Raw genomic sequence first — 19,676 nt, 5'->3', positions numbered from 1 at the left:
AATTAGACTCAACCCAAATGCCAGTCACAGAGGCCTGGGTAATAAAATGTGATTATGGTCAATTCACTAATAAAAACGAATTAAACCTACATCAAACAACATGGGCCAATTTCATAATGTTGAAAAGATAAAGAAAATTGCAAAACAGAAAATTTTTATGTTCATCTAAGTTTAAAAACAGGCAAAGCAAAGCAATTACTTAGGAATACAAACTGAAATCAGAAAAGTGTAATGAAGAGCAAAGAAAAGATGACCACTATTGAGAATGACAGTTATCTCTGAGCAGGAAGGAAAGGGATCCAGAAGGAAAACACAGATATTTTTAAAGTAATAAAAACAAACTAGGTGATGGGTGTTCCTTGTACATTCTTCCTACTTTACAAATACTTAATGCCGCAAATTTCTATGGCTACTCAATGTCTAATAAAAACATTAAAATAGCAGCTTAGGGCTGGGGTTGTAGCTCAGGTGGTAGAGCATTTGCTTTGCACATGTGAGGCAATGGGTTCTATCCTCAGCATCACATTAAAAAAATAAATAAATAAAGGTATTTTTATCTATCTACAACTTAAAAAATAACTCACATTTCATAATGCATGACTGTTGCCCCCTGGTGCCTGACTCAGGCAGGACCACAGCTACAAGTGAGTCCCAAAGGTCTCAAATAGAAATGAAAGAAAGGAAACTTCTTTTAACACTTCAAAGGCCACTTACCAAAGCTTACAACTTCACATATTGATTTCTATCCACATCAGAAACAAGATCCCCATAATTATTCAACATTGTTTCAGAGGCTCTAACTAAAATTAAATGGCAATTAAATACAATTGCTATACTATAAATTTGAAATTGTTTCTATAAAAAACAATTTTTCCTCCCATGTTTTTATGAGTTTGTAATATAGAAATAAATTACATTAAATCATAAATCACTAGCTTTTCTCCATATTAATACTAAGTGAGCACTAAAGATGGGGGAAAGTATTCTAACACAAAAGTGACAAAACCTATAAACACTCAGGAATAGATTTAACAAAGTTATAAAAATCATATGAAGAAATTATAAAATCTTACTGAAGGATTTAAGTCTTTTTTTTTTTAAAGTCCAATTTTTTTAATCTTTATTTTATTTTGCTTATTTTTCACATGTGGTGCTGGGGATCAAACCCAGTGCCTCACACATGCTAGGCAAGTGCTGTACCACTGAGCCACAACCCCAGCCCCTAAGAGAAGTCTTAATAAGAAAACCATTTTGAATCTTCTGGGGACATTTAATATCATAAAAATGTCAACACTCCCAAAACTTAAATTTTTAAATTTAATGAGATTAAAATTTAAGTCCCAGTGGAACTTTAGGCTGGGATGAGAGAGAATTGGATAATGTGATTTAAAATTTCATGAGAGAATTAAATCTAAGAAAGTCTGGAAAAGATTTATTTTTAAAGTGATTCATGTAGATGCTGAAAGTGACCAAAATTACTGTTTCAGCTGTGACCTCATCTTCACATCAGATTCACCCACACAAAATATGACAGGATGTCTCCAATTAGGGTATCTCCAAGAGATTCAAACCAGAGGGGAATATAAAGATCAAAGTGGTTCATATAGTAAATGGGGCTGGCATAAGAGAATTTCCACCTGGGGTGGGGGTTGACTTCTGCTTTACCACTACACTAAAATACATTCCACAGAAATGAAGGTTGACACTTAAAAAAAAAAAATCAACAAAATGGAGAAAGTTTTTTGGTTTTTGTCTCGGGGTGGGGTGCAGAGGTTGGGAAGAAAGGGATGAATTTTTCTTCCAGATGGTAGGAAACTCCCAAGTCTAACATGCTTATCTTTCAATGAACGCCACAAATCAAGCTAAGGACAAACCTGTAAAAAACTAAATTTGTGAAATCCAAGAGATGGGCGCTCTGCCTTAGGTCCCAGGAGAAGCTGAGAGGCTCACATGCAGGCTGGCCCTTTTAAAGCAAAATGAAACACATGAAGCCTCATTTCCTTTCCAAGTCTTTCACCTTGCAGAAATAAGGGCAGCCAGGTAGGCATCTGTACCGCCCCCCCCCACACACACACACACACACTTCCACCCCACCCCCCAAAAAATAAAGCAAGTTTTCTGTAGTGACCCCTCTTAGGGAAGGGGTCATTTGTTCATTTGGAAAACGAACAAAAAAGGCTTTATCTGCAATGTGGGCTTAATACGCAGCGACCAGACAATGACAATTCCCCACGTCAGCATCCGGGGTGGGGCCAGCCCTTGCGGCCTGCTAAGAAGTTGCAAGGGTGTGAAGTGAACCCAGTCGGCCTCATTCCCCACAGTGCACTGCGCTGCACAGCAATATCGCGAGGTTTCCACAGCCAATGAGCAGAGCATGGCAGCACGTGCAGGCTTAGCAACATTGCACAGGCGCAGTTGGGCCTCACCGCGAGGGTCTAGCCTGCAAAGGGCTCTTTCAGCAGAACGCAACCGTTGGCCGGCTGGGAGAGGGGCGGTACCTTTATGGGACTGAGCGTTGGCCATCCTGAAAGCCTCTGGAGAGATGGCTGAGTGCCTGGGTACTGGCCAAGTCCTGTGGGCCAGGTGAGAATTTACAATCAGCCCTTAGGCACGTGTCCTTTGGCAGCTGATTATGCAATTAAGGAATTCAAAGATTCCCCTCCATCAGGTTTTCTTCTTCCCTACCCAATGCAGCACCAAGCCCCCCTGGTAACAGATTGGTCTAATTGGTGTGGCACTGAGGAGGGAATTGAGACCCCAGAGCTTTGAACAGAGAAAAGGAGGAGAAACGGTTAGACCTGGCAGTAGATTAGAGCTGGCCACAGTTTGTGGGAAAATCTGCAGTCACCGAGGCAGCAAGGGGCCCAAGAGAATCCCTGGAAGCATCTCAGCAGAATCCAGAGGGTACTTGAAAGGAAGAGGGATGATGAGCCTGCTGGGTCCTTACCCTCTCTCTGGTCCAAGTTTGATTGAGTGGTATGAGCTCCCCTACCTTCCAGACCTTGGCTGGTACTGCTAAGAATGCCAATACCAAAGGCATGGTCTGGTAGAGTCTACATAGAAACCCAGCCCTCCCTTTGGGAGATAAACTGGACAAATGGTTAGGCCTTGATGGCAGCCCTGGGGAAAGCATATTACCCTCACATGAGCAGCTAAGTAAGCAGCTGCAGGCCTACCAGTAGCATTCAGGGAACCAATCCCTATCCTAACTTTAACCAGAGTAGCTATAGTATTACTAGATTTTTATAAGTGCTGGATAAATGTTAGGTGGACACTTGATCCTGTGAGTAAATAGGTTGGAAAAGCTCTACCATCATTCAACCCCTTTTAGAGGAATGGGGAGCCAGAATGGACAGTAACTTCTCCTTAAAAGCTGGGAAATTGGTTTTGCTGGACCCAACAGTGGCCCCGGTTGGGCCTAGCATATGGCAAGTTACTGAATTAAAAAGCAGGCCCAGCAACATCCTGGTTCATATGCTGAATGGGATGTGCCTTGCCAGGTCCGCCCCTCTGCGCAGTCCATGTCTTGCCAAGTAGAGTGTGTGCCTCCAGCAGTTATCAGGAACTGACAGTCTGAAGGTATGTTCAAGGTGCTCTGCCTCCTGTGGCCAAGCTGGCTGTAGCAACTTCTCCAAGAACCTAGGGCAACGTGATATTTCTGAGCAAGGCCAGAACCCTGCAGTGGAATTCTCAGAATGCTTGGTGGCTATCAATGAGTCCCTTACAACCTGGCTCAACTACAGAATGACCTTCCAACAGGGGCATATAGTCAGTAAAGGCAGCACAAGGCTAGCTACACAGGCCAACCCCTAAATTCTGTGTGTATTGCAAACGTTTGGAGCTTTATCAAGCTTGACTTATTGGTCCTTAGAGCTGTGGACTCTGGTCTAATGCTGCTTGAACCCTGCATCTTGAAAGTCATGTAATAACTCCAGGAACTGGATGTAACAAGAGAGGAGCCAATATGGCCCAAAAAAAAAAAAAAAAAAAAAAAGAAAGAAAGAAAGAAATCAGTGTTACTCACAGATACAAAAGAACCAGAGGTGTTTTCTCACTCTGTTATTAGTCCTTGCCTTTCTTTGGTAAATGAAAATGTCGACCTGGTTAATAGCATTTACCCCAAAGTGAAGTTTTAAATGGGGAATCCCTGGGAGGACACTTAGGGGCTGAGGAGATATTTACCTGAGGACTCTGCCCCCTTGTTTTTCATGTTTTGCAAGTAAGTCCCAAACTCATGATTCAAAACTACATGAAATCATGTACAAGAAGAGAAACACAACTGGTCAGTTAAAAGCCCTCAGTCTCATTGATTCAAACTTTCTAAAAAAAATCATTAACTTTCACATTAGTAAACAATTCAGAGAAGTGAATTCCAACTGGCAAGTTGGAAGTGGGGGTAGGGGAAACACTGTGTGGTAGAAATTGAAACAGGAGGGCTGGGGATGTGGCTCAAGCGGTAGCGCGCTCGCCTGGCATGCGTGCGGCCCGGGTTCGATCCTCAGCACCACGTACCAACAAAGATGTTGTGTCCGCCGAGAACTAAAAAATAAATATTAAAAATTCTCTCTCTCACTCTCTCTCCTCTCTCTTTAAAAAAAAAAAAGAAATTGAAATAGGAGGTCTTTCTCTGGAAGGCAGTGTGGGAATGTATTTTTAGAGTTGTTAATGCACCCACAGTCTGACATAGATAATTCCAAACAGGGAAATGGTTCTAAATACAAATCTAAGTTAATGAACAAATATACACACACACTCACCAGTACTTTTCATGTTAGAAACAACCCTGTTTATAAATAGGAGATTGTTAAAGTAAATGACAATACATTCAAGATAATGAAATGCTCTGTGGTTGTTTAGGATAGAGGGCCAGACTCAGTGGTACAAAGCTGTAATCCCAGCTACTCGGGCAGCTAAGGCAGGAGAAAACGATTAAGTTCAAGGCTCTGTCTCAAAAATTTTAAAAAGTTGGAGGGGGGCTGTGGATGCAACTCAGTGGTGGAATGCTCCAGGGTTCAATCCCTGATACAAATAATTAATTAAGTAGACCCATATGGGCAATTCTGAAATAGGCTCCAACAGGTACTTGAGTATGCAGAGTCAGGATGGATAAACTATCCAAGGAGAATCTGGGGACTGAAGGAGGGAGCCTAGATTTTCACAAATCAGCCTTTTATACTCTGTGAAGTGCCACATGTAAGTAGTAAAATTGCAGACAAACAAAATCCCAATCTTCTTAAAAACTAGAATTGCGGTCCTTATTCACTTCCTGGCAGCCTGTGCCAAGGAATTTCCCAGTATAGATGAATCAAACCATCTCCCTCTTTCCACATCGTCAAATAGGTGGAAGCAAGTCAGCTGTCCCATGATGTTCCCAAGAAAGGAGAGGGGACCACTACATTTTATCTTCCCATCTAGAACAGAAGGATCTCTGCCTAGGAAACAAGACTGCATTCAGCAAAGCTGAGGCCAACCTCAGCTTAATAAGCACATCCAGAAGTTGAAGCTAGGAATCCAGTCTTCATTTCTGTGTGTACTAAGGATACTGAAGCTGAAAACTTCAGTGAAGATGGTGAGATGAGGAAGAAGACTTTGAAGTCAGTTTAAAGCCATAAGGTAGAAAAAATGAAGAGGAAAATGCTGATTTCACTGAGAACACAGACTGAGCTTGGAAGTCTCACCAGTACAAGTTTATACTATTGCATTTTGATAACATCTAAGTAAAAAACTTGAGTATTATCTTCCAGTAAAAACACAGAACCAACTTATTTTTAGATTAAAACAGTACTTTTGTGAACAAAAATGGACCACTTGCTACCTGGGGTAAACAGAGCTGGATGAAAAGGAATCAACAGCTCAGGAAACCAAGAGTCTTGGAGGATGTTCCAAAAAAGACATATTTTAGCCCTCTCCCAGGGATATGGTTTGGGGAAGCCCAAAACCCATCCACCAGTCACAGGTGCTTCCATGAACAAGTGGGGAAAGACCTTGGATTTTCAATGTGGCTGGTGTGGCTCCCCACTGCTTCTCCATCTCCTGCAGACCTCACTTGGCAGGAGACTGGCTGGCCACTGCTGGCCTGGGAAATAAATGGTTAAAAAAAAAAAAAAAAAAAAAAAACAAGGTGGTTTGAATCATAGATCAGTCATAAGAGGTCACACACAGTTCTGGTGCCAACAGAGGCCCCAAACAGAAGTGGGAAGAGTTAGGGGAAATGGAACCAGAATTATTCCTACAGTCATTAGAGAAAACTCAGCAACTCTTGCCTCTGTCTGACCCTGAGTTGTTACTTGAGAGACTGTGACTGGACAATGAGGGAAGGCCAGGTGTGCTTTTCCTGCAGAGCTGCTTTTGAAGTCCCTGCAGTCAGGGGCTCCCTGACCCTTCTGACTCCCCTAGAGCAGGGACTGTGCAGGGGCTCCATGGGGCCCAGCAGAGGGAAGAAATAAGAGTAACAGCAGTAGGCACTCCTGAGGCAGCCACAGATGGAGGCCTCTGCCAACTCAGCACCAGGGCTCTTTCATGCACCTGAGGAATCCTTTGGAATTAAACACTCCTAAGTGCTACCCAGGTAGAGATCTAACTAGGCTATCTACTCTTCAACCAGGACTCAAGCTGGAAAACCTCCTTGTCCATGGTAACTGAGAAAATCACTTCTTCAGAGAGAACTTGGTGGACGGGGAAGCAAATTAACAGGATCATTTTTTTTTTTTATTCCCAGAACTGGTCAACACCATAGGCAGTTGCTTAGGCTAACTGCAGAATCTCATAGCCATGAGCTGAGATGGGAGCTGCAAGAGGAGCATCCCTCTGACCCTAGGAGGCCATGCTGCTCTGGTGAATTCACCTCCCACACCTCTGTCCCTCAGCTCTCCAAATTGTTCAACCACCCCCACCCCTGGAGCTGGTCCAACTTCAGGATGGTGTGCTAACCCTGTATTGAGGAGCCAGGAGCAGCAACCTAGGGTGGCAAAAGTATCCTTTGCTAAAGAATCACACAAAAAAAGTATGGTCTCACAGCAGGCACAGCATTTTGTTTCTTTTAAAAAATAAATATTTATAAACTTAGGGAGGAAGATTCAAAGAATCAGAGTATCTTTCCCTCCAAAAGCACAAATGTCCCATGTGAGTTAAACCAAGGTTAAATCTACCAACCCATGAATGAAATCCCCCTCCCTGGAAACTGCTGTGTGGAGGGGTGGGTAGGCAAGGGAGGTGATCTCTCGCTCCTGGCCCCTCAGTCTCCCTTGGTGATGAGGTCCTCGATGTAGGCATCCAGCTCATCATCTGTGTTGATGTCTATGTCCTGGAACAGAGCGGGGCAGGGATCAGCCAGGGCCAGAAAGTGTTGTTGTTGTTGTTGGGGGGGGTGCCTCTCCACCCTTCTCCCAGTTCCTGGGGTTAAGCCCAGAGTCCCCTCCCCATGATGCACTCCACCCTGGCTGCCAGGCTCGCTCCTGTCCTGATCATTTCCCCCATCCCCACACCTCAGATGATGCCCAGATTTCTTCCTCCTGCTGTACTTCTAAGTTCCACTTCCTTAGACGAGTGTTTCCCTTAGTGTTGCCCACTTCTGTCATCACCCCAATCAATGTCCAGGCCATCACCATTTCTTACAGACAACTGTGTGACCTTACCATGTTCCCTGGTTCTAACCTCCACTCCTCCAACCAACTGGAGTGTCATAATGAAAATTGGATCAGGCCACATCCCTCCAATGACTCCCTACTGCCACCTTCATAAAAGTCCTTGTACTCACTCCTTTATCCACAACTCCCACTCAGGCTGAGTCCTGCTCATTTTCCCTCATTTCTCACTCTTTGTCTTCTACTCTGATAAGTGACCTCACACACTGTCCACCATTAGTAGCTCTGTCTCTTCCTCCAGACAGAGCAGGCCCCCTCAGTATTCACTGCCTGGAATAAGGGGCACTCCCCACTTCTGTACTACCCAATCCCATCTGGGCATCATCTGAAAAAAACAAGACTTTTGTAGACTGGAGGGTTTTCAAAGCAGGCTATATACATTGGAATATCTGAATAAGGGACAATGTTCAGTGGGTCTGGCTGGGATGAGGCCCAGGCAGCCACACCACCTCAAGCCCTCCTGGTCAGGATGCAGTGCAGCCAGGGTTGGAACCACAGATTCCTGTGAGTGGATAGAATCCAGTGAGAAGGGAGCAGGAGATGCCCAGGCCCCCCTCCCTGAGAGACCAGGTGGTCCAACTGCAATGAGAGGGCTGCCTGGCTCACCTCCTGCACCTTTTGCAGGAGTGCCACGATGTTGGTCCTCAGCTTCTGCAGCTTCTCTTCTGTCTCACGGAGTTTCCTCTCCGAGGTGCGCAGGCTTTCCTCAGAGGCCTTGGCTCTTGAGTCAGCACGGCTTTGATAGGAATGGCACAGATTCTGGAGCCCTACTTCATACTGCTTGAAGTACTCTTTCTGTGGAGGGAAGGGTGAAGGCAGGATGAGTTTCTGAGGGTTCCCCAGTGCCCCATGCACTGGATTCCATCCCTAGCACCACATAAAAATAAAATATATTTAAAAAAAGAAAAAGAAAAGAAACCTCTCAATGCTGGTAGCTCATGTGTCTTTATAAGAAATAACCTCCTCTTAGCTCTTAGGCTACCCCTAGTCGGAAGCAGAGTAAATCATGTTATAAATATGACCTAATTAGAATATTAATATTGTTTTTTGTTTACACTGAGATTCCATGTAACATTTCATTTGAACCAGGCATGTTGCTGCCTTTTCAAAGGTCTTGACAAACTGCTACAAACTGCTAATTAACAATAACTACTAGGCTGGGGTTGTGGCTCAGCAGTAGAGTGCTCGCCTAGCACATGCGAGGCCCTGGGTTCGATCCTCAGCACCACATAAATATATAGAATAAAGCTATTATGTCCAACTACAACTAAAAAATAAAAACAACCCCCCCCCAATAAAAAACAATAACTACCACCCATGGGTTTCAAGTCCTCAAGGGACATTTTTGCAACATCAAACTGTTTACTTTTACTATATTTACTACACAAATCTGCAGTTGGTAATGCTTGCTGGAACAGTATCCTGGTGCCATCTGGAATAGTAAAAATAACCCCTCCTGGGCTGTTGGTATAGCTCAGTGGTAGAGCACTTGCCTAGCATGCACAAAGCCCTGGGTTCAATCCCCAATACTGCATTATAAAAAATTATCCCTCCTATTTTATTCGTGGCTTCCATCTGCCATACCATTTTGCAGAGTGCTTTACCTGTGTGATCATGTCCTTGTCCAAGAGTTAAATGTGAAGGTCTTTCTCCTTTGGACCTAGGGAGACCAAGCTGCCCATCTAGAAGGGCACTGGGGGGTAGGCGAGAATTCTACCTCTGAGCCACAATCCCAGCCCCACATTGAAGTTTCTGATTCTGTTTTAAAAAACTATTATAAACAGCAAGTATATAACTATGAATCTAAACTTTTCAAACCAAGATGACTAGATATATTTCATGTTTTGCACACCCAAAAAAATAATTACCTTGGCAGCTCAAAATAAATAAGCCGATTCCAAAACATTAAAATTCACAATGTCAGGGCAACCATGATTGATACTAGCTTCTTTAAAAAACAAACAAAAAAAACCTTTTCACTTTAAATTCACAAACAGCTGTTTGTTTCATTAGTTTTTTTGTCGTTGACATTTTTTATTTTTTAATAGTACTTGAATCTAATATTTACAGGGCCTCTAAATGGAACTTTTAGGCTGGCATGACAGGAAAAAAGAACAAACATTTACAGACTGACAGGGACAAAATGAACCTAGATTCCTTTACACCAAAGAAAGAAAAGTTTGAGTGATTTCTGACATTATAACCAGGAGATCAAAGTTGTACACTGTTATACCTCATTTTATAAAAATAAGTTACATACTATTTTTAGAGTTAGACTCTCACACTGACTTTGTTTGGGACTGAGCAACAGTGCCCACTGCAGAGGTCCTGCTGTACCAAGCCACTGCTCTGAGTTTGGCAACAACTTTAAGCCAAAAGAAACAAATCTGACTGACAGATGACAGACAGATCTAGCCATCCTATCAAACTGTTTGTTCTCCTGGGATTTGCATAAAGCACCCAAAGCCTAAACAAGGGCAAAAGCTGAAGCATGCATGGAGCATTCTGTGAAGACACCGTCCTAAGTCTGTTCTAGCTCCTCACTTTGCAGGGAGAGCAAGGCAGCACTGTAAGGAGAGAAGATCGTATCCTAAGAAGTGCCTGGGTTCAAATTTGGGCTCTGTCACTAAGAGACTACCTCTCCTGAAGTCAGTTTCTTCCGCACCTAGCTTATCTCATTTTTTTTTTTTCAAAGTAGAAAGGAGATAAAACCCCATATTTTTCTCTCTGGCAAACTACATTAAGCACAGAGCTATTACATGAAAGCCCAACATCTTCAACATACTTATCCTGAAATCTCTATTTTAATCCTCTTCCCTTCCCTAGATCACTGAGCTATTCCTAATACCACTTTCTGAGTATGAGTCCTAGACCCCTATTCTCAAGAGAGTCCTAACCGACTCTCTTTCATCTATACCTATACACTACACAGCCCTAGCAATATGGTGTTGACCATTTCTAGCAGTCAGAGAAATGCAAATCAAAACCACCCTAAGATACCACCTCACTCCAGTAAGATTGGCAGCCATTATGAAGTCAAACAACAATAAGTGCTGGAGAGAATGTGGGTACACTTGTACATTGCTGGTGGGACTGCAAATTGGTGCGGCCAATATGGAAAGCAGTATGGAGATTCCTAGGAAAGCTGGGAATGGAACCACCATTTGACCCAGCTATCGCCCTTCTCGGTCTATTCCCGGAGGACCTTAAAAGAGCATATTATAGGGATTCTGCCACATCAATGATCATAGCAGCACAATTCACAATAGCTAGACTTTGGAATCAACCTAGATGCCCTTCAATAGATGAATGGATTAAAAAACTGTGGCATTTATACACAATGGAGTATTACGCAGCACTAAAAAATGACAAAACCATGGATTTTGCAGGGAAACGGATGGCATTAGAGCAGATAATGCTAAGTGAAGCTAGCCAATCCTTAAAAAACAAATGCCAAATGTCTTCTTTGATATAAAGAGAGCAACTAAGATCAGAACAGGGAAGAAGAGCACGAGGAAAAGTTTAACATTAAACAGAGACGAGTGGGGTGGGAGAAAGGGAGAGAGAAGGGAAAATGTATGGAAATGGAAGGAGACCCTCATTGTTACACAAAATTACATATAGGAGTTTGTGAGGGGAAAGGGGAAAAAAAACAAGGGAGAGAATTAAACAACAGCAGATGGGATAGAGAGGGAAAATGAGAAGGAAGGGGAGGGGGGATAGTAGGGGATAGGAAAGGTAGCAGAATACAACAGTCATTAATATGGTATTATGTAAAAATGTGGATGTGTAACCGATGTGATTCTGCAACTTGTATTTGGGGTAAAAAAGGGGAGTTCATAACCCACTTGAATCAAATGTTTGGAAGATGATATATCATGAGCTTTGTAATGTTTTGAACAACCAATAAAATAAAAATTAAAAAAAAAAAAAAAAAAAAGAAATATGGTGTTGATACTTCCAATGCAGCACAAAGCTTATTACCTTCCTAACACTTGCTGCTAAAATAATTCCCCACAGGCCTGAGACACACAGCAAGGATGAGTAATTGCCACAGAGACTGTGTGGCCTGCATACTTTCAATTATTTGCTAATGGGCCCTCTACAGAAAAACACTGTTGGCCCCTACTCTAGACATGGTTCATTATTAATTATTTCTTCAGCTCGAGCCTTTGCTGGCTGGCCTCCATTTTCTACAGAGGTTAAGTCAGCATGACTATATTAGATTGACCCAAGATGCTTCACTTCCCATTCTCAGCTCACCTTACAACCTGTTTCTGTGACCCCGTCCTTTCGGCCCACCAGCCTTTTTTTAAAAAAAAAATATTTATTTTTTAGTTTTAGGTGGACACAATGTCTTTATTTTTACGTGGTGCTGAGAATCAAACACAGTGCCTCAAGCATGCTAGGCGAGCGTGCTACCACTTGAGCCACATCCCCAGCCCCCTAAGCCTTTTTGTTCACAAAAGTCCCAGCCTCAGACATCACTCTTCACCTACATAGGCAGGCATTTGCAAAAGCCCTTGTTTTCTTTGCACTGAGTCGTTTCCACCCCCACCCTCAGTTTCCCGATGCCACAGCACTTGTGAAGATCTTGGCCTCATGACCAGATACCTGGTCTTAGTTCAGACCAGAAACCTGGCCTTAGTTTAGGCAGAACTGCTCACTACAAGGTCCAGCAGAGGACCTGCTAAAAGAGGCAATAAATCAACAACACTTGCTAGGCTACATAAGCCCTAATACTGATCTCCACATTCCACAAGCTTCTCTTTACCTCCCTCCCAGTTTCACATTTTAGCCACTCTGATTCTAAACTCATTGCGTTGCTTAGAACAGGTTTACTCCTCTGCTAGAGTAAAGGCAAAGGGATATACCTGTCATAAAAACCAGGCCTACTAGCACTCAGAAGGGGGACTAACCTCCACATATGTTGGGGTAGAGTTGCTCTGCACACCAATAAACCACTTTTCTCACAACATAAAGTCTTCCCTGCTCAGAAGAAGAAAGGGAAGCTGGCTGAGGTGGGGCATGTAACTAAGAGCAATCACAAGACTGTTCACAACAAGACTGGGGCAAGTACGGGGGTACAAAATCAAAGATCAGGCCAGACTCACCAGGGGAAAAGATATTAGCTCATCTGAATTCATAGCACTCAGTTCCTTCTTAGAGATGGGGAAACTCGGAGGCAGGAAATACCGTAAGCAATTCCTAAGAAACAAAGTAGGGACAGGAACTCAGAATGGCATGGAAAGAGAGCTATTGCTAGTCTTGAGGAAAAAAAAAAAAAAAGAAACATACCGGAGAATCTGGACCAGCAAGTCAATTGTCTCATGGTTGGTGTTTGGGGCAGTGGTATCAGGCTCAATGCGGATGCAGTCAGAGGTGGAGGGCTCTGCCATGGCTACAGCCTGCTGGGCCACTACGGCCTCCTCTTCCTCCCCACCCTCTTGCTGTGTGTCAGGGCTCTGATACTCTGGAGAGGGTGGCTTCATCAGCCTCACATCTTCACTGCCTTTCTCCACCCTATGGGGGACACAGAGCTTACATTATATCTGTCCCAGACTCTTAGAATAAGCTACTAGAAGGGAGGCCAGAGGCCTCTCCTCCCCATGCCCTAACTTCTATCATTCTGTCTTCCCGGAAGGGGTCCTTACCAGCGATCTCTTGGAGTTGTATCTGTGGGCACATAGTCAAATTTCACCTTCCACCGTACCACATTCTTGCCCACCTCCACAGCTGTGACACGGCCTGTGTACCACTCTCTGTTCACACGTACTTCCACGTGCAGCCCTTTATCTGAGAATTTGGAAAGAAGTGAGAATCAAGAGAACTAGATTAAAGTCTTCCATTCAGCCACCTTAAGAAAGGTAGTCCTCAAGGCTTGGAGGACAGAAGCCCCTAAATGCTGTCACCCCCACTGCATCTTAGTTTACTTCTCCCTCTTTAGAAAAAGAATGCCAAAAAGCAGGAGGATGAGTGACAGCCAGCAACAAACACCAAGGAATTAGTGTTAAAAGTAACTACAAAACAGGGTTGAGAGATGTGGCTCAGTGGTAAAGCACTCACCTAGCATGTGCAAGACACTACATTCAATAATTACCACCACCACCACCACCACCACACACACACACACACACACACACACACACACACACATGCACAAAAAGGAGGAGAGGGTTCTATCTTCAGAATTATCTTTGAGATTAGACTAGGATCCTGTGTACAGAGCCCAAGCCCAGGAATGATAACCCAAACTTTCAAAAATAAACTGATGCTGGCAAAAGATCTACACTCCTACCACAGGTTTCTAGGGACCTCCCCAAACTCACCTTTCTGAGCTTTCTTGAGGTCAGCTGGGTCCTCTTCCCCAGCACTGTCTGACAACTGTAAGAAAAAGACACTGTTAGAGGCATCCCTAGTGCCTCCTGAAAAGATGACTTGTATTACTGGCTACCCAGGGTCTCACTGTCACCTTCATGGTACAGTTTAAATCACTCTCTAAATTCACCTTTATAAATAAGATAGAAGGCAAGGAACAGAATGTCACAGACACAGAGAAGTGAAGTGATTCTAACCCACTGATGTGTACCAGTGTAACTAAAGGCCCGGGAATAAAGATCCTGCAATGGCATCAAACTTCTATTCATCTGAGTCCTTCAAAGAGCAACTAGGCTTGTGAAAAGCTGAGATTACAAACACAGAGCTGGCAGACAATGTGGGCTGCAGGCCCTGGGGAGGAAGGCTCTGAGAACCTCACCTCAACCACCTACCTCATTTGATTCCTTCCTTTCCTCCTTCACAGCAAATTTGCCCCTCTTGCACCGCTCCTTCCTCTTCTCAGGCTCTTCCTCAGCTTCTTCCTCATCAGAGACCCCAAGACTCCGCTTCCGACCAGGGGTAGCCTAAAAGCAAGAGAATGCTAAAGTGAGGGGCCCTGTTCATCCCTCAAGGCACAGGAAATTTCATGTGGACAAAGGAGCCATTCAGAGAAGGGCTTGTACTTCAACTGCAATGACATTGCTTGGTTCAAAATATAAACACCTTCTGGCCCTTGTGCCATGAGGACCTTTGCTCAAAGTTGTCATGGAAGAAGCCTCTTAGTTCATTCACTGCTTAGGCACCTAGCCAGCTAGCTATGACCTCTCTGATACACAGTAACCATTGCCACAGCTGCCAAGGCTGTGATCTGGTTGCCAAACCATTCCTACATGTGAGAAGCCCATGGAGATGATTAAAATTCATGGAGACCAAAGCTCAGGGGAGCAGGGAAGAACCTGTGGACAAGGTACCAATTTATACTATGACCCTGACCAAATCTCTTCAGCTATGTAGACTCCCCGTCGTTGGAATCAACAGAAAAGCTCTCGATTTAATTAATGTTCTTCCTTCAGTTCCCTTACTACCGCTTTAACACAGAGTAATTCCATTCCTACAGCACTAGTAATAGGTTAGGGGTTGGGAAAAGGTGAAGCATCTCACCGGGGAGAGTTTAATAGGTGGCTCTGGCTTCTTGACCACTGGAGTCTTGATGGCTTTGGGGGCAGGGACCTCCCGAAGGCTCTTGGAGTTAGGTAACAGAGATGGTGACAGTGGCTGCATCAGAGGAGCAGAGCGGGGCACAGTCTTGACCAGACTGTTTGCAGGTTTTCGAGGTGCCTCTGGTGGCTGGAGAAGTCTAGAGGTACTGGCCTCTACCCGGGTTGCCAGAGCAGGTGGCTTTGGAAGGCTGTTGATGACAGGGGCTTTTCGAGTTTGGCTGGCTGGTCTGGAAGTTTGCAGGGAAGGAGGTCTGCTCGGGGCATTCTTGATCACAGCAGGTAAAGGGGGTGACCGAGGACGCTGAGGTCTCCGCGCAGGTTCCTATAAAAAGCCCACAGAGAATGAGAACATTGATCCTGTCCTGGGATACCTAAGAAAAGAGTCCCTTCTCATGCTCTCAGACTTTTACCTCAGTGGAAGGTCTGGTGGTCACTTCCAAGGGCAATTTCTTCAGGTCAGCTTGGGAGCGGATGGGTGTGGTTTTCTGGAAGGCAAATATGATGATAAAAGTTTTCTGCATATCTCGATACAAATCAATTTTTTGGGAATCATCACTATGCGTCTGGGACAGTGGGCAAAAAAAAAGAAAACCTGGGTCACAGTCCTAGTTCTACAAGCCTCCATTCTCATCAAGGAGATGAAAAATACATAAACACTAAAATACGAGCAAATTGACACTGTGATTAATCCAGCAAGTGACAGACTTGGGAAAGTATCTATAGAGTGAATTTCTATCAAAGGAATCAATAAATCTAATAGACGTGTGAAACTCGGACAAGGCCAGAAAAGACAGGTGGGACTCAGTAGAGAGGCACATATTAAGACACTTCATGTTAGTGAGAGTATGTCTACAGACAAAGCAGCCAGAAAGGAAAAAAAAGCTTTTATAATAAAATATAAAATCATGAAATGTATCTAGAAAAAAGGGACAAACCAAGGAAAAAAAGAGGAATGAAGACCTAGAGATTCTAAAAGAAACATAAGTGGACACAGGAAAAAAGTCCAATGTTATACATAAGAAATAAAAATTTTAAGATACATATCTCTGCCTATGTATTTGTAAAAACATTTGAAAATCATACTCTTATATTGGTAAAGAATAGAAATTAAGCCAGGTGCAGCGGCACATGCCTGTAATCTCAGCTACTTGAGAGGATGAGACAGGAGGATCATAAGTTCAAGGCCAGCCTCAGCAATTCAGTGAGACTTTTATCTCACAAAAAATAAATTAAAAAGACTAGGGGATACAGTTTACTGGTTGAGCACTTGCCTAGCATGCAAGAGGTACTAGGTTCAATTTCTAGGATTGCTGGGGGTGGGAGGCTGAAAAAATATAAATTAAAACATCTTTTGAAGGGTAATTTCATATGACTTATTTAAAAAGCCACCGATTTTTTTTTCCTTTTTTTTTTTGGGGGGGGGGGTACTGGGGATTAAACCCAGTAGCACTTTACCATTGAGCTACATCCTTTTGATCCTAAGACAAATTCTCACTAAGTTGTTGAGACTGGTCTTGCAATCCTCCTGCCTTGGCCTCCCCAGTCATTGGGATTACAGGCATGCATGCACCATTGTGCCTGGCTAAAGCCATACAATTTTTCAAACTCTTTTTCTATTTCATTTCTAGAAAATTACCAAGAAAAAGAAATACGTGTGTGTGTGTGTTATTAAATACATAGGTGGAATAATCTTCACACCTTTTTAAAAAATATTTTTTTTTAGTTGTAGATGGACACAATGACTTTATTTTTTCACTTATGTGGTGCTGAGGATCGAAACCAGTGCCTCACATGTGTTAGGTGAGTGCTCTACCACTGAGCCACAACCCCAACCCATAATCTCCATACTTTTATGAAAAATATAATTGTGTATATATATATTACATTTAGGTATTTGTGAAAAAACTGGAAGGATATTTAATGTGGTTAATTCTACAACAGGATGTTTTCTTGAGTTTTTCAACAATCCTAAATAAACTAGACTACTTTGGAGTATATAAACAAAATAGTTTTTTTGAAAGAATAAGCAAGGCATACTTGAAAACCAGAGCCTGCAATCTAGGGTTGGAAAGCCTTGACCAGCATACATGGGTGAGTGGAGGGCAAAATGACAGTGGGTCCTAGGCAGACCCTATACAGGCTGGTTCTGCCCACTGCCCACACACCTGAAGGGCCTCTAACTTCTCCTGCTGCTGGCGGATTTTTTCTGTTAGCTGTTTCTGCTTCTCTTCCTGGGTTTTCAGGTCCTTTTTGAATGTCCCCAGGGGAACCTTTTGCTTCTGTTCAGAAGCCTCGCACCTGTAAAGAGAAAAAGCTAGGGAGGCCATGGCAAGACAAAGCTCCAGCAGGGCAGGGACTTTTTTCCTCAGCCAACCCTGCTTTCTCTCAAAGAAGAAACCTCCTCAGAACTCTCAAGGAATGAAACTGGCATGCACTACAGGACATGTGTCTATTCTTCCTTTTTGGGCATTTACTAAGTACAAAGCCAGAGATAAGGATGTGAGCACTGGTCTCAAGAAATGTAGTAAATTATTTACCCAAAGAGTGGAGAAATAGTGAGGAAAAAAGGGTGGTAGATTATTCACAATCTCCGTGTTAGAAAAAGTGCTCACCGGTCCTGCTCAGGATCAGGGTTCATGGAACAAACCCAGGTGTCAGGGTAATCTTTTTCCACTGAACTCAACTGGAAGGGGAGGGTCCTCCACTTCAGACACAAATCTGTGACATGGAAAACACCCACATGTTAGCCAGACCCCATTAATAATATCTGGAATCCAGGCTCCTCACAGCCAGGCCCAAGGCAAGGATGCCCCAGACTATCCACACAAAGATATTTTCTTTAGGGCCAATTCTGCCTGTCCTTACAGAACATAATTTTTCTCAGAGACAATAATTCTAGCAAAAATGAAAACTTTATGGACTATAGATACCCCAAAGCCCTCCTCCTCCAACTGGATCCTGGTTCAGTCATGCACTCACATTAGAAATATGGTACCAAACCCACTGAGCCTGGACCCAACTATGACAAGACAAACCTGAAAGGTTAGGTGACCTTCTGCCTCATTCAGCAGGGTCAGGAGGAACTGGCACAGCCTTAAGACTGAGCTTGCAAAACTTATCATCAAACAGACATATCCCTAGTTTAATTAGGTCCAATAACATGTAGTCAAGTCAGGAGGTCAGCATGCAGATAAAAAGGAAGCAGGAGTGGTCAAAGACTACAATGGAAAGGATTCAGGAGGAAGGTTCCAACTACTCCAACTCACCACACTGAATGGTGGTAGGGATTTCCATAGCTCTACGGCGTTTGTATCGCAACTCACTGGATGGGGGCTGGTTCCAGTTGGCAGAGAGATAGCCAAACTCATCCCAGAACTTGATGATTCCACGCTGGGCTAGAAGGCAACACCCACAATCACATTAGTAGTCAGCCTTGCCCTCTTCCTAAACTCACCCTTTCCAGCCACAAGAGCCTCTTAAGGCTGAAGAAAAAGAGAAAGACCAAAGGCCTAGCAGTCCAGTCCCATTACCAATGGCAATGTCCTTCCAATACTGTGCCAGGTGCTCCCCCATAGCTCGCAGCAGGTGCCGGTACTCCTTGGCATCAGCAAAGTCCTGTTTGTTGTGTGTAGGTTCTAGGACCAAGTAGGGCACATCGACAACTCCAACAACCCCTCCACATGCCCTGCAAAGAGAATGAGGACACAGTCCTGTCATCTCAGTTGCCAAAACCCTCCTGCCATCCTCCTTGGGCTAGAAAGCTCCACTTGGTTAGTACTTACATGCCCCCTTCCAATTGTGGGCCCACTTTCTCATACATCTTTATCAGGCGACTACAGTTATAGATGAACATGCCATCTAGGTCCCGGTGTTCAATGTTGACCCCAAAAACAAAATTCAGTTCCTTAGGTTCTTTGAGTGCTCTAAGAACAATGACCAAAAATTAATTAATCACAGGCAAATCTATTCATTAGCATACAAATACCACGGAAATGAAGATGTGTTAAGCTTAAACCTATGTGATCTAGTAGACTCGACAGCACACTGTGCAAAAACTCAAAGCTTCCCTAATTAAAAGCATATGATTCTGACTTTCTGAATAAAAAAACAGGGACAAGTTTTTGTATGAATGAGTTATTGAGAAGCTGTTGCAAATCTCCACAAAGATAGACACATGGTAGAAATAAACACAGGTTGTCTTCATACCTACCCCCAAACTCCACTAATGTGATAGTAAATTAATTTTTTAATTTAGGCAAAAATTCACAAAACACATGAAAGAAGACACCATTATGTTGATTAATGTCAACAAAATATTGGATGCCTGAAAAGCAGATGAGCAATGAAAGGACGAAGACTGAAGTAACCTGCAGGCATAGGAATTTACACCCCAGAGAGGCTCTAGACATGAATCTGGGACAAAGGACAAGGGGATAATTTAGTGAACCAGGACAAACGAATATTCTAAATTAAAAAATCTACAAAACTCAATATA

General features: G+C 43.4%; 1 protein-coding gene across 2 annotated transcripts in view; it reads right to left on the bottom strand.

Annotated features, from left to right (window-relative positions):
• Positions 1 to 7,080: 7,080 nt before the first annotated feature.
• Positions 7,081 to 19,676, bottom strand: part of MORC2 (MORC family CW-type zinc finger 2) — a 41,351-nt gene continuing 28,755 nt past the window's right edge. Inside the window, exons 13-26 of one of the 2 annotated variants that reach the window (XM_081283527.1) lie at positions 18,964 to 19,104; positions 18,712 to 18,866; positions 18,448 to 18,576; positions 17,794 to 17,899; positions 17,347 to 17,479; positions 15,592 to 15,666; positions 15,123 to 15,503; positions 14,414 to 14,545; positions 13,973 to 14,027; positions 13,298 to 13,439; positions 12,942 to 13,166; positions 12,758 to 12,851; positions 8,250 to 8,438; positions 7,081 to 7,303 (exon numbers count right to left, since the gene is read on the bottom strand). In XM_081283527.1, coding sequence (XP_081139653.1) covers positions 7,235 to 7,303; positions 8,250 to 8,438; positions 12,758 to 12,851; positions 12,942 to 13,166; positions 13,298 to 13,439; positions 13,973 to 14,027; positions 14,414 to 14,545; positions 15,123 to 15,503; positions 15,592 to 15,666; positions 17,347 to 17,479; positions 17,794 to 17,899; positions 18,448 to 18,576; positions 18,712 to 18,866; positions 18,964 to 19,104 — 2,026 coding nt within the window. In that variant the 3' untranslated portion in view covers positions 7,081 to 7,234. The remainder of the gene's footprint in view (positions 7,304 to 8,249; positions 8,439 to 12,757; positions 12,852 to 12,941; positions 13,167 to 13,297; positions 13,440 to 13,972; positions 14,028 to 14,413; positions 14,546 to 15,122; positions 15,504 to 15,591; positions 15,667 to 17,346; positions 17,480 to 17,793; positions 17,900 to 18,447; positions 18,577 to 18,711; positions 18,867 to 18,963; positions 19,105 to 19,676) is intronic. The other variant, XM_081283528.1, reaches the window with a different exon arrangement.

This window comes from Spermophilus citellus (genome assembly GCF_964194105.1).
Source record: "Spermophilus citellus genome assembly, chromosome: 3".
Lineage (NCBI taxonomy): Eukaryota > Metazoa > Chordata > Mammalia > Rodentia > Sciuridae > Spermophilus > Spermophilus citellus.
Note: the sequence above shows the minus strand (reverse complement) of the source record. Positions and strands in the feature narration are given on the sequence as shown.